Raw genomic sequence first — 14,296 nt, 5'->3', positions numbered from 1 at the left:
CATATTACAAGATAATGAAATGAGCAAGGAATAGAAAACACCTTCCTTCGACAAACGAACCAGAAGAGTGCAGCAAGTAACTTCCTTCGACAAACGAACCGGAAGAGCTTCCTTCGACGCACGAACCGGAAGCCACAGCTCTGCCAACTTAAAGAGAACTGCTCCGACCTTTGACACACAAAGCGTGAACTTCTCCTATTCACAAGACCAGGCAAGAGCACTCTATCACTTTGAGAACTTCCTCAGACAAACTATATTCTCAAAGTGGCATAGATCCTTTTCACTCACAGAGAGCTTCCCTTAGGCACAAAGCTCTAATACTCTCAATTGAAAAGTTCACTTCTAAGAGTTGTGGAAAAATCTATTTAAAAGCCCAGGGTCAGAAACTGAAAAGAGATTTCCCAACTGCTAAAAATAATCTATTATCGTAAGAGATAATCGATTATTTGTGTCCGTTATGGGGTTTTCAAAATGTGATAATCGATTATCCTGAGCAATAATCGATTATTCCAGAGACTTGGACAATATTAAATGAAACAATGATAATCGATTATTTTGTGTAATAATCGATTATTTGTGCGAGCAACTCTCTTCTAAATTGGCTCGTGATAATCGATTATTCTTCTTAATAATCGACTATTTGCGCAATGACTCACTAAATACGAAAAACTCTAACAATTTTTACATCATTACAATTTATCCTATACATTTGTTTATACAAAATGCGTTTAACAAAGATGCATTTAGAGTCTTCAATTCTTCAGCTTTTATCATCATCAAAACTTTACAGTAGCTTTCAAGATACCAATGCTTCTCATTGGTAACATGAGTTACTTAGACAGTAACATAAGCAAAGCCATCAAATGAGGCACTGAGTTATCTAGATGATATTATAAACAAAAGCTCTCAAATGAGGCACTGAGTTATCTAGATAGTAACAAAAACGAAAGCCTTCAAACAAGGCACCTATTTACTTAGATAATAACAAGCAAAGCCCATAGACGAGACACCAAATTACTTGGACAACAACATAAGCAAAGTCCTCAAACGAGGCACCAAGTTATTTAGACAATAACATAAGCCCACAAATGTGGCACCCGAATTACCTACACAGTAACACAATTTAAGCCCGCTAAGGCGACACCTTATTCTACTTAGATGATAGCATTAAATTATGCCCACTGAGCCGATACACGAGTTTGCCAAAGTCAACAGCACACACAAAGCTTGCCTAAACTGGCAACATAAAGCTTGCTCAGATAATCAACATCAGATCCTGCCTAAGTTAATAATTCAAAGCACTCTCAACATGGTCAAAGACGACCACCCACAACTCAGCCGAACGACCAATCCACTTGTAAAGTCAAAGATTACCACATACAGTACAACCAAACATCCACCTAAACATAAAGCCGACTACATCTTGGCCAAAGGGTCAGCTACACTCGTAACATGTATTCCATATGCACTAATCAAACTTCCGAGCTTGGGATCTACATAATATTTAGTTAATCAAGTAAGGTATCACATTATTATGATTATTTTGTGATATCATATATATGACAAGCTATTATTTTTATTGATATTATTTGATACCATCTTGATATTGTCTGCTTTTATATATAAGTCATAAGATATATAAACCTATAAATAATATGGTATTTCACCAGGAAATACACACTTTCTCATCCTCTCTCTTTTATTCATAAATATTCAAATTTTTCTAGTAATTTAAACATCAAAGAGTCTTTTGCAAGTGAATTTTCTTTTTGTATTCCAACCCTCAAAAGCATATATCAAAATTTCTCAATGTATTTAGATCTTGTCACTTATCCAAAAATTTGAACAATTACGATTGTATTCTTTAACAAAGTCGTTTTATAAAATTTAACACCTTAATATATATGTTATATAAGGATATAATTGGAAATATCTATAAATATTAGTTTGGATTTGTAAAAAAATTATATTTTTATAGTTGAAAATAAAACAAAATATATACACTAGTACAAAAATCACGTACAACGTCAAATATTTTGGGCTTTTAACGGCGAATTCGCGAACAACGTCATATCAAGAGACGTTAAATTTACGTCGAATTTAAAAAAAATTGACTTTAAATTAACTTCGAATTTTATTAATATACGACGTAAACTTAACGTCGAATTTTGTCAATATTCGACTTTAATAAAAAAAATTTGTTTTTTTTAATTAATTATGATCTTTTTTACAACTCTATGAGACCTGAAAAACAAAAAAACAACAAATTTCAGTGTTTGGTATTTTATAAAGCATGAACTATGAACATGTAGTGTAGTATCAACAACAAACAATAATAACCAATAACAAACAAGTTCAATCAAACAACAACAAACAAGTTCAACCAAACAACAACAACAAACAAGTTCAACAAAAAAAACAACAAATAAGTTCAACACATAAGTTCTTCAAAACGAACACGAAAACTAACCTTCAAAAGGTGGGTTCATCGGAATAAAGTTTCGTCACCAGTGAGAGAAAGCAGAATGCGCTTATGAAGGAGAAGAACACGAAAATAATCGGTTAAATTAAACAAAAATCATACATAAAGTAGTTAATTAACATGCATGTGTATCAAATGAAAGAAAGATTACATGTGATGCTCGTCAAACTTCGTTCAAGAAAAGTTTGAGAAGAGAAGAGGATATCGCGTTAAGATAAAGTGAATGAATTTTTAATCTCCCACTCAAAGTTTTATTGAATTCACTAACCTTTTTATGTCAAATTTAGAGGGCATTCGACGTTTTATATCATTTTACGTCGAATTACAATTCTAAACGACGTTTAATAATTGCATTTATTTTCAAAAATGTCACCGCTCATTTTTAAGTTTGGTTATTCAGTGATTGGACGTTGAACCCGACGTTATACACTATTTTTGTACTATTGTTAGAAATTTTCCTAATTTAAATTTAATTGTTAAAAAACGAGATCACTAAAACTCTTAATTATGTAATAAATGTCACCATCCAATTAAAAAATGAGATGAGTAAAAAGGTATGGCCCATTCATCTCAAATGTTCCTTAGTTAGCCATTAAAGAGATCATTTTCTCCTAAAGAGTGAAGACCATAAACAATTAGACATAAGAGGGGATGTAACTAATACTTAATAGATTAGAATAGCCAAACCAATAAACGTTTTATAATAAAACAAAATCACTCTAAAACCCTTCTATCACAGGAGAAGCTGCTGCACATATGCGTGGATGCTTTTCATTTGCTTGTGCGTCACCTCGCAAACACACTTTCTACAACCTAACAGCGACTCTTACTGCAAAAAAATTCCGAACCACCTCTCCTAAACCTTTCCCATTATATCATCGTATAAACATGTATAAAAACCCCCTTCAATCACTTCAAACTTCAAACCCCATTTCTCACAAGTTATACTAAAACAACGTATACCATGGTGCAAATGGATACTCTCCCTCTCCTCTTAACCCTAGCTGCTGCTCTTTTATTCACATATTTTCTTTGGTTTTATTTCTTGGCTCGAACCCTAAGGGGTCCAAAAGTGTGGCCAATGATTGGCAGCGTTCCAGAATTAGTGGTGAACCGGAATAGGGTTCATGACTGGATCGCTTCAAACCTACGCCAAACAGGAGGTTCCCCCACTTACCAAACATGCACTCTCAGTCTCCCTTTCTTTGCTCGCAAGCAGGGATTTTTTACCGTCACAAGCTGTCCTAGAAACATCGAACACATTCTCCGAACCCGGTTCGACAACTACCCTAAAGGGCCGCACTGGCAGGCGGCGTTCCACGACCTCCTAGGGCAGGGAATTTTCAATAGCGACGGTGAAACGTGGCTTATGCAGCGGAAAACCGCCGCGCTCGAGTTCACCACCCGAACCCTAAGGCAAGCCATGGCTCGGTGGGTGAACCGGACCATAAAAAACAGGCTATGGTGTATCCTGGACAAAGCTGCTAAGGAAAACGTATCAGTGGATTTGCAAGACCTTCTTCTACGTTTAACCTTTGATAACATTTGTGGACTCACCTTTGGAAAAGACCCTGAAACTCTCTCACCGGATCTCCGGGAAAACCCCTTCACTGTTGCCTTTGACACTGCCACAGAAATCACCTTGCAAAGGTATACATACACCCTTACTTTTTTTATGCTCGCGTAATAATGGTTTCTTCTAATTATTAATTTAAAAACTTTTAGAGTTTTCGTGAGGTACTACAATAACTATAAATTATTATTTATGATAATTTTAAATAATGTGAAAGTCATTTTTTACATATTTTATTTTCTATACTTTTTACATTTTTTTTATTTACGTATTATTAGGCTTTTATACCCGGGCATAATATGGAGATTCGAGAAGCTTCTTGGCATCGGTAAAGAGAAGAAACTGGAGCAGAGTTTGAAGATCGTCGAAACTTACATGAACGACGCCGTTTCAGCTCGCGAGAAATCGCCTTCCGACGACTTGCTATCAAGGTTCATGAAGAAGCGCGACGCCGCGGGAAAGCCGCTGAGCGCCGTAACGCTGCGTCAGATCGCGCTCAACTTCATCCTAGCTGGCAGGGACACGTCATCAGTGGCGCTAAGCTGGTTCTTCTGGCTCGTAATGAACCACCCCGCCGTGGAGGATAAGATCCTCGCGGAACTTACGGCGGTGCTCACTTCCACGCGAGGCGGGGACCGGCGGAGGTGGACGGAGGAGGCGGTGGACTTCGAGGAGGCGGAGAGGCTGGTTTACTTGAAAGCCGCGCTGGCCGAAACGCTGCGTTTGTATCCGTCGGTGCCGGAGGATTTCAAGCACGCTGTGGCGGACGACGTGTTGCCGGATGGCACGGCGGTTCCGGCTGGTTCGACTGTGACGTATTCGATTTACGCGATGGGGAGAATGAAGAGTGTGTGGGGAGAGGACTGCATGGAGTTTAAACCGGAGCGGTTTTTATCGGTTAAAGGAGACCGGTTCGAACCGCCAAAAGACGGTTACAAGTTCGTTGCGTTTAACGCTGGACCGAGAACCTGCTTGGGAAAGGACTTGGCTTACCTGCAGATGAAATCTGTGGCTTCAGCTGTGCTTCTGCGTTACCGCCTGTCGCCGGTTCCCGGTCATCGTGTGCAGCAGAAGATGTCACTGACTCTCTTCATGAAGAATGGGCTTCGTGTGTTCCTGCAGCCACGTCAGCTTCGTCCACATACTGCCATGTCAGCATAGAGAAAAGGCTATTTCGGCCATGCACAGTGTAAAGGACAATATGATCATTTCGTTCTCACACCTGTCAATTTATTCGTGTTTTATTTTGTACGGTAAAAAGTGAAAATGTTTGTTGTTTGGTTGGTTGGTTGGTTTACCTTTGCAGTTGTTGGGAAATGGGTTTACATATTCTTATGTTGTTGATCAATAAAATGAATACACAAAATATATAATTATTGGAAATGTGAATTTGTTTGAAGGAGAGAGATTATAATAATAATTATTATTATTATTAATATATTATTATTGGAAATTGCATGAATGTAACATCTTATTTTACTGCTGAAATATTTGCTTGTAAATTTAGTTTAATCACTAGGAAATTGTTCTGCTTCTTTCGAACATGAGCTTGCGAAATTGTCCGTTAAAGTCATTAAAATGTGCATTGTAGATACCCAAACCAAACTTACCAATCCCATTCCTCTGCTTTCGTAATAAAATTGATTGTTCAACAGGACATTGAAATTTAGATTACCATCAGAAGTAATATTTGGTGAAGAATTTTCCTTTTATATGATTGAAAGTTGGAATAGAAAATATTTCATCTTAGGGTTAATTAAGACTAGGAGATAAAGTTTTCAATACAAGAAATTCAATTAAGGTGACAACGTGATTACTACACCAAAGAATTTCTAAATTTTAAATATTTTATAAATATTTTCAATATATTTTAATCGAGTTTTGATGTTGGATTAACTATTTCTAAGTGTTTCATTTACATGACATGATATTTAAACATTCTAAAATTTTATATAATACTTCATTAACACTTATCGTTTCTTTCTCAATTTCGTAAAGCAAAGTGATCTGATGTTTAAATTAAGTTTTTAAACTAAATACATTCAAATGCATTAATTATCGTTATTTTTTATTTTTAAAATTTAAATAAATTATTATCATAATGTTAGCTTTGTATCAATTGTTCATATAAAGATATTCATAATATAAACTCGAGTAAAAAAAACCGACGTAGGTCCCAACGACAAATTTCATCTCAAAATCAATTCATATTAAAAAAAGGTTATCAAACCACGAAAATTTGAGAAAGTAAAACGTCTCAAATCCTTAAACCCACATAAGAAAAGATAAAAAGACGAGTTGATGCCCATAAAAAAAGAAATGGAAGCATTCACCGGTCCATTATGGGATGTAATCTGCAAGACTGACATTACCAACTTATTTGACCAAAAGATGGAAGCAAAACTGGCAGATAAGAAATTGGAATGCCAAAGCTACTTGAGGAATGATAACACATAATCACTTTTCTTGATGAATTGATACAAAATTGATGTGTTGGTGTGGAATTTATATTTACATGTATGACTTTAAATTAAGCAACTACAATGATCTTCCCACCAAAAATGGGAAAAACATAATTACCAGTCCCTTTTCCTTTGATAAAACATCAGGGACTAAATTATGTCAATTCATCTTTCAAGAACACATTCTCATCTCTCTGCTCTATGTTCAATGTTCCTCTGTCCATAAATTTACCATTTTGTGAGGCACAAAAGCCTAAGATAAATGAGTTCCTATTCTTCTTGTAGTGCTTCTTCTGGGGGAAAGTACTGGAGAATTATGTATACATGTGGCATGGCAAGTACCAGTGATTAATAAGAGTATGTTATTCCAAGACCTTTTCCCCAGTTGAAAAAAGATTAAACACCACAGTTCCAACCAAATACAACCCAACTGAAACCTTGAAAACATCATCCCAGGAGCCTGAAAATATTCAAAGATAACTAACAGTATTATACTCTTGTCACATATCAGATTTCATTGAAGTATTAAGCACAAGAAATTATGCTACAAAACTAACAGGATGGCGAATATTTTATAAAATCAACAGTAGTGTAAAACTTTAATTACATGACCACTTATGTCCATATAATTTAAAGAACAAGGAAATGAATTTTCTAATAGGGAAAGAAGGAAAACCAAATAGGATGAACCTCAGTTTAACTCATGCTATTGTTGACAAACTAGTCTTTCTAGATAAACACTCTCTTATCTTGTTATATGAATACATTAAGTAGAACAAAAACTATTTATAAACCCTTTTGTCTTGACCCTTCAACTACATCCATTAAATACAACTACCTAACCCATAATTAATGAACTCTATTGCATGCCACAATCATTACTAAGAGCAATCCTAACCTTTGCAATCTCCTAAAACACTTAATTCTTCCAACACTATTAAATTTCACTACCCACATTGAAGTTTACCCAGCAGCTATTGCTTACAAAGCTTCAACATTGCGTAAGTTTGATTTTATTTTGTTTTCTTTACTTTATTGATTTGATTCCATTCTCACCATCAAAATGAAAACATAAAGAATAAATAATTAAATAAAAACAATTCTGGGTTAGTGGTCTAGAATACAGTATGGAAACATCACCATGTTGCTAAAAGTATACCAATAACAAAAGGCTCACTGAGACTCTTCACAGATTGTGCACCATAAACATATGCTCAATCTTCAGTATCAAGACTAATAAAATCTTCATGATCTTTCACCTAATAGCTTAATCTTTCAAGATCCTAATCGCTGACATTCAGTCACATAGGAAATATGAGCAAGAAATACATACCATGCTGCAGAATGTAACCTGTTGCTGCTGTTCCAAAGACACCAGCCAATACTCCAGCAGTATTAGATAGACCTAGCAATATCCCCTAAGGATAAAAAGAGGAAATAAATATGATTTGTTCCTTTTCCTTGCCAAATGACAATTATTTAACCAACTAATTGTGAGATGACTGTAGATAGCCATAAGAATATTTCTTACATGTAGAATTCCAAATTGCAGAAGAATACATGTAAAATGAATCCACTTACAGAATATCGAGGGGCAATATCTTGATGATTTGAATACAATCCGGATTGAGAGAAAGCATCAGTACCCTATTCAGTATGAATTTGAAACATGTTATGAAAGAGAAAACTTCTACTAGTGAAAATCCCTCAGGGTGCCCTAAGCAACCGAAGGATAGAGAAGATGAATAAGGTGTAAACGAACTGAATGAATGAATGAAACAACAGGTTTCAACTTTACGAAGAATGGCAGATTGAGAATGTGAAGTTCTACTGTTTTAAGAGAAGTTTCAAGACACTATTGACTAGAAAATTTACATTAGCCAGTCAAATTTTCAGATTGAGCAGTACGAACAAAAGCAGCCATAATATTTATGTGAACTCGTTTAAAAAAATTCACACAAGTATGTAACTTTCCCCGGAAAGATATAAGACACGAATATAAACAGATTTTATATTAGGATTACCTAGAAACTACCTTCTCAGAGTTAAAAATAAGTTAAATACAAAACAGTAAACAAACCTGACTGCACGTCATACACAAAACAGCCATCACAGGAGAATTAACGTGGCTCAATTGAGTTAAGAAGAAAGCTGGTCCAAGAAATCCAATTGTTTGCATTATCTGCAAAGATGTATAACTACACAGTGAAGCTTGGAACTTTATAGCAATGGAATCATGTTAAGTAAACGAGTACAAATTTTTTAGTAGAAATAGTCAAAAAGCTGTTAGATACTTAAGGATAGAGAAATCAAAGAGGATCTTTCTCTAAATGTAGTAATAAAACATTTTATGCACCTCTTAAAAAGGTCATAATGCCACATGTAAGTAAATTGTAGCCCAAAAACTTTGGTTACAATACAACTTAAAAATATATATAGTAACAGGTATTAATGATTTTTTTCAAATTAAAATCATTAAAATTAAGAAACAAAAATATTATCCAGCATGAACTTATTAATATATAAAAAAAACTCTGACAAATTTGAGACAGTTATGCAAACAAAACAAGAGATTCGTGTTCTGTTCATTTGTTTTCATTATTACTTTAATTAAAGGATATGCAATAGTTCCCTAGCCCTTTATAGTTTATGCAAAGGAAATTGGTCAGGAATTTATCCAAAAACCTATTTTTCCGAGAAGCTATAAGGCAAAATAAACAAATAAAAGGGAGAGATACCTTGCGGACCGTTGTAACTGATACACCCTTGCTCACTAGAGTGTCTGCAATCCAACCACCAACATTCGCAGAAAGTGCCATTATCAACCACGGTAGAACACAAAATAGCCCAGATTCTGTAAGATTGAACTTCAAGACCTAGATATAAGAAAATAACTTTAGCCCACTTTAAACAGTGTCAATTGTTTTCCAAATATCAAGAAGATTACAAATCAAAATATTTTATACGTCAGGATATTAACATATCTCCAACTAAAAGCTGAACTCTATAAGCTTGAATATTGATAATGTTGATGGTAGAGGCTTAACAAATGTGCCAAGTAGGATAAAACGTTAAACATCAACAAGCATGCTCGCATAATGAAGTTCACGACATTGAGTACTTCCAATTAACAGGATTATGTGACAACTGGATGAGAAGATACTGAAACAAATGGGGGAGATTAGGATTTTAGGTGAAAGATAGAATAGATAATAAATTCTAGTCCCTATTATTATAGGTATAAGAATTAGAAAATAAAACCTTCAGCAAAACCAAAAGAATTAGCAAAGCAATAGCATGACATTTATGTTCACAAGCAAATAATCCTAATAATTGGAATTATACAAAATTGAAAAGAGTGACTTAAAACACTAGGCTTCCCTCTAGTCGGGTATGGGGAGGGAAGATATTAACTTCCGGGAAGAACAAAAGTACAAGCACACAAAATTAAAACTTAAACAAAAATAAAGGCTTCCAACTTGCCTAATCTCCCAGAATTACACTTACAGAAAAGTCAATGCAAAATGGTTTCAATGGCTGTGGAAAAAATGATGAGAAACAAGCAATACAAATGATCTAATAATCTATGTATCTAACCTTCTTATATTATTTACATAATTTGACTAGTTTCCTACTTTAGTTATACTACCAAATTGCAGTCTTCCCGGTCCATTGTTTGATATTATACCCAATCCAGGATGGCACAATATTTAATTTAAGCTGCCGTTCCACAAGTACTTTCCTTATATAGGTACTGGCAACCTTATCATCTAGCTAAATTCATACACAACCTTGTAGGAACTAAAAGGAAAAAATGAACATGGATCTGTGTCTGCATCACATCATTGAGCAACATACCTACAAAAAGATAGATCGACCTACTTGGTTATAGTATGTTGGCATCCATGTAAGAAGAATGAAAGTTCCCCAGTTGTGGCAAAAATGGGATGCTATTAGAGCCCAGACTGGAGGTTTTGACAAAATTAATCTCCAAGGTATTGTTTTCACAGGTTCCTTGGACAAACAGTTCGTAGTAATGAGCTTCTTTTCTGCAGGCCGTAGTTCAGGATCTTCAAGAGGTGAACTATGTGCCTACAGCTCCCACAATCACAGAAAAAATGAGCACTCGAACAAAGAAAATTCTACCAATATATGTAATCTTTTCAGAAACAAAAAATGTTCTGTCAGAAAATTCATTATAAAGAATCAACTTCAAGACAAAAAAAAACACTTCTATCAAGAAAATATTTGAACAAGTATTTCCAAGTTCAATATGTAAGCATCTCCATAAAGGAAATAATTGAACATGTTCAAATCATACCTTACTAAGCCACACGGAAAACCATACTGTTCCGAGAGAACCAAAGGAGTAAAATACTGATGGCCATCCAAATTGATGAATTAGAAAGGGAGAAAAGGCCAGTCCAGTGACTGATCCAAGATACATGCCACTGTAGACAAGTGCTAGTGATCTACTTCTCTCTGACACAGGAACCCATTTTGACAGAATATTATTCATGGCTGGCATAGCAACACCCTACAAAGAGCATAAGGCCAAAACAAGTGAGCTTCATATGGAACAGAACTATCATCATCAACTGGATAAATAAAATCATTACCAAAAATAAGTCACAATATGGATTACAAGAAAATAATATTCCATTGTTTTAATTTACTAGATTTCTTCTTTTACCAACATAGTAGTAACATTAAAAGTTCTCCTAGTAGAATGCAGTACTATTTGGAACATTTTAACTTTTAACATACCTCACCAATCCCCATGAATACACGAGCAACTAGTAGGAAAGGCAATCCAAGTTTGGCAGCTATAGGAGTGAGGGCTGTCGCAACAGACCACCAAACCACCCCAAATCCCAATACCTGCTTTCCTCCCACTGTATCTGCCCATATTCCACCAGCAATCTGCAACAAAGATCTACCCTATGCTTCAGATGGGTGGCCTTAAATTCTAAGCCATACAAACTGGAAAATGTTACTAGTCAATTAGCTTTTTCAAAACAAAATCACATTTACCTGAGTAAGGAGGTATCCCCAAAAGAAAGAAGACTGTATCAAACCTACAGTGCTGGGGTTCCACTTGTACTCTGCAGACATAGGAAGTATAGCAATGCTCATATTTACCTGCAAATGAGAAATGAATGAAAGTTTCTAAGAATCAAGCCCCCCGAAGATTCCACAGCAGTACTAAATTAGATGGATTTAATTCAGTGAACCCTGTTATGAAATATTTTCAAACAAAACCTAAATATAGAAAATATTTATACATAATTCAATACATTATGTGTTGTATAAAGTCTACACACTAAAACCTACCCAAGATTCTTACATTTGAAGGTTAACATTCATGATACCTATAATCCAAAGCTGTTACCCTTAACCTCGTACCAATACAACAAATTATTTTGTAACTCCAAAAACTACAAAACCTTTATATGAACAGCATAACACTTTCTGAAAACTTCTAAAATTTCTTTCATGCTCACACTAAAAATGTTAACTACGAGTAAATGAAATTTAGCTACTAATCAGATTCAGTATTTTTCTTTTGGCATAATCCAAGGTGTACAGTGGAATATTAATCCATTCAAGGTGTAGAAATCTCCAAAGGAGACTTTACCTGTCCTGACAAATCCTTAAAGTACCCCCTTCTTATTTGAGTTTGGGACTAATTCAAATCCAAAAAAAAGTAAGAAAAATATAAACTAGCTCATATCTGGACATGTCAAGCATAGGTAGCTTGGTGACCCTAACAACAACAACTAAGATAAACCACGCAAAATATGATTTTTGGATACCATCTTAAAAAATGATTTGAATCTGATTCAATCCACTTGATAACCACGCGAGCACTAGAGAAACCATCAGCTACTCCCTCCTTCCCATTTCTTTTCATGTTTAAGGGTATTGCATAAGGATTAAGAAATATTTAATAGATGAATATCTAGCCTAATTGCCCTTAATGCCATTTATCCTAATTATAAGTAGTGACAAATTAATACTCCAAATTTGTATGCATCTCAACTAATTCCAATAACAATAAATAAGAATGAGCCACAAAATATAAATTTCAGCAAGATTCAATAATCTTTCCAATGAATTTGCATTTTACATGGAAAGAATTTCCATTTTAGTGCTCACTCTATGAAACATTTCATACTACTCAATGTGAGAGGCTTAAACATGCTATAATACCAAAGTCTCTATAAACAGTAACCCCTGAGATAGACTCTCGTGTCATCTTGAAATTTAAGTTCGGAGCTAATTCAATCCTCAAAAGCTAAATTAAGTTTGAAACTAACCCAATCCTCAAAATCCAGCCCATGAAGTTAGAAGAGTTGTCCCTCACTCATACACTATTATGATTACATAACTAGCCAATGTAAGTTCTCCAAACACTGAAACTGGCATGCTTAATCGAATTGGCTCAACTTAAATTCAGTACAAAACGGTCCTACAGCTTCTTCTCCATAAACAAAATTGCATGCAATGAGAAAGGAGCAATGCAGTTGAAAAAACAAAGAGCAGAGGTACATACCCTATCCATGTTACACAGAAGAAAAGCAGAGAAGCAGAGAACCACAATGACCCATCGCTTAGGGAACACCTTCCACCACTTTCCTTCCTCCTCCATGTCATCCAAATCCCGCGCCTTCTGAACGACAACATCCTCGTACTTACGGGACTCCGACACGTTCTTCTCCGACTTCACATTGGCCCACATCTTCCCGCCTCCCCTTCCGCCGGCAGCGAGGAGGTGACTCCGCCGCGAGAGCAGGAGCGGCGACGGTGGAGGTGCATGTGCGAACTGGGTCCGGCGCGATAAAGGGATGTAGCACGACGTTGATGGATGAGAAAAACAGGAAACAATAGCTCTGCCACTCATCGTGGCTTCCTTCTTCTCTTCTTTTCTTCTTCTTATTGTCTTCTTCTTCTTCTCTGCTTCTCTTCTTCTTCTCTTGGTTCTTGGGTTGCTGTTACTGTGACACCACCGTTGATATTTTAAAGAAAGATACGGGATTTTTATCAGCACTGGCTCTTGTTTGGACACGTGGAGATTGCGTACAGAAAAAGATCCTAGTTCTTGTGTAATTAATAATTAATCATTGTCCGGTTTTATAGGTTCCAATTTAATTAAATTCCTGATATAATTCCTCCTAATTGTATTTTAAGTCAGAGATAAAATCCTGAAATTTATTATTATTATTATTATTATATAACAAAAAGTGCATTTATTTTATAATCTAATTTTAATTCATGAAAAGTAAAATTTTATTTTCTAAAGATTATTTTTTAAAACTTGTTGAAACATATCTTAAAAATATCTAAGTGTTAAAATTTATATGAAAACTTCTCTCTTTTTTCTAAAATAATTACGGAAAAGAAAAAAAAACATATATATATATATATGATAAATTAAATATATATTTGGATTAAGAGGTGGATTTGAAATATGTAAACTAAGAAAAAGAGAGACAAATATATTTATATCGTGAATTTATTTATTTTTGGTAAAATATTAGAATGGTCAATTTTTCTTTATTACAAAGTTTGGTCTAAGTTGTGGTTTGAAGAATTTTTTTTATTATAAAGTTTGGTCGTGGGTTTTATTATAATTAAAATAGAAGTCATAGGATAACTATATTTGGAAACATGAAGTCATTTTTAAAGGTCATACAATTTATTTTTATTTTTATTTTTTTTATATCAGAAGTCATGTGTTATGAACCCGACTTGAAGTCGTGATGTCGCGTCTCATTT

At 34.8% G+C, this 14,296-nt stretch overlaps 2 protein-coding genes across 2 annotated transcripts; one reads left to right on the top strand and one right to left on the bottom strand.

The window, feature by feature from the left end:
- Window positions 1–3,298: 3,298 nt before the first annotated feature.
- Window positions 3,299–5,438, top strand: LOC108342444 (cytochrome P450 86A1). Its single transcript, XM_017580222.2, has 2 exons — window positions 3,299–4,132; window positions 4,334–5,438. Exons 1-2 carry the CDS (start codon window positions 3,447–3,449, stop codon window positions 5,214–5,216), a joined length of 1,569 nt encoding a protein of 522 aa, XP_017435711.1. The 5' UTR covers window positions 3,299–3,446; the 3' UTR covers window positions 5,217–5,438.
- Window positions 5,439–6,499: 1,061 nt separating this feature from the next.
- Window positions 6,500–13,531, bottom strand: LOC108341150 (sodium-dependent phosphate transport protein 1, chloroplastic). The gene is made up of 10 exons (XM_017578805.2): window positions 13,074–13,531; window positions 11,552–11,659; window positions 11,285–11,440; window positions 10,839–11,054; window positions 10,400–10,609; window positions 9,256–9,393; window positions 8,598–8,699; window positions 8,099–8,164; window positions 7,851–7,935; window positions 6,500–6,977 (listed from the first exon to the last, which is right to left on the bottom strand). Exons 1-10 carry the CDS (start codon window positions 13,419–13,421, stop codon window positions 6,880–6,882), a joined length of 1,527 nt encoding a protein of 508 aa, XP_017434294.1. The 5' UTR covers window positions 13,422–13,531; the 3' UTR covers window positions 6,500–6,879.
- Window positions 13,532–14,296: the final 765 nt, after the last annotated feature.

The sequence above is a fragment of the Vigna angularis genome, chromosome 6 (genome assembly GCF_016808095.1).
Source record: "Vigna angularis cultivar LongXiaoDou No.4 chromosome 6, ASM1680809v1, whole genome shotgun sequence".
In the NCBI taxonomy this organism is placed as follows: domain Eukaryota; kingdom Viridiplantae; phylum Streptophyta; class Magnoliopsida; order Fabales; family Fabaceae; genus Vigna; species Vigna angularis.
Note: the sequence above shows the minus strand (reverse complement) of the source record. Positions and strands in the feature narration are given on the sequence as shown.

Bases quoted from the DNA above. Each gene is read 5' to 3' on its own strand.
- LOC108342444 (XM_017580222.2), top strand. From the start codon at position 3,447: ATGGTGCAAATGGATACTCTCCCTCTCCTCTTAACCCTAGCTGCTGCT. The intron at 4,133-4,333 runs GTATACATACAC...ACGTATTATTAG, and splicing joins ACAGAAATCACCTTGCAAAG to GCTTTTATACCCGGGCATAA.
- LOC108341150 (XM_017578805.2), bottom strand. From the start codon at position 13,421: ATGAGTGGCAGAGCTATTGTTTCCTGTTTTTCTCATCCATCAACGTCG. The intron at 11,660-13,073 runs GTATGTACCTCT...TCTCATTTGCAG, and splicing joins TTCTGTGTAACATGGATAGG to GTAAATATGAGCATTGCTAT. The intron at 11,441-11,551 runs GTAAATGTGATT...TCTTTGTTGCAG, and splicing joins GGGGATACCTCCTTACTCAG to ATTGCTGGTGGAATATGGGC.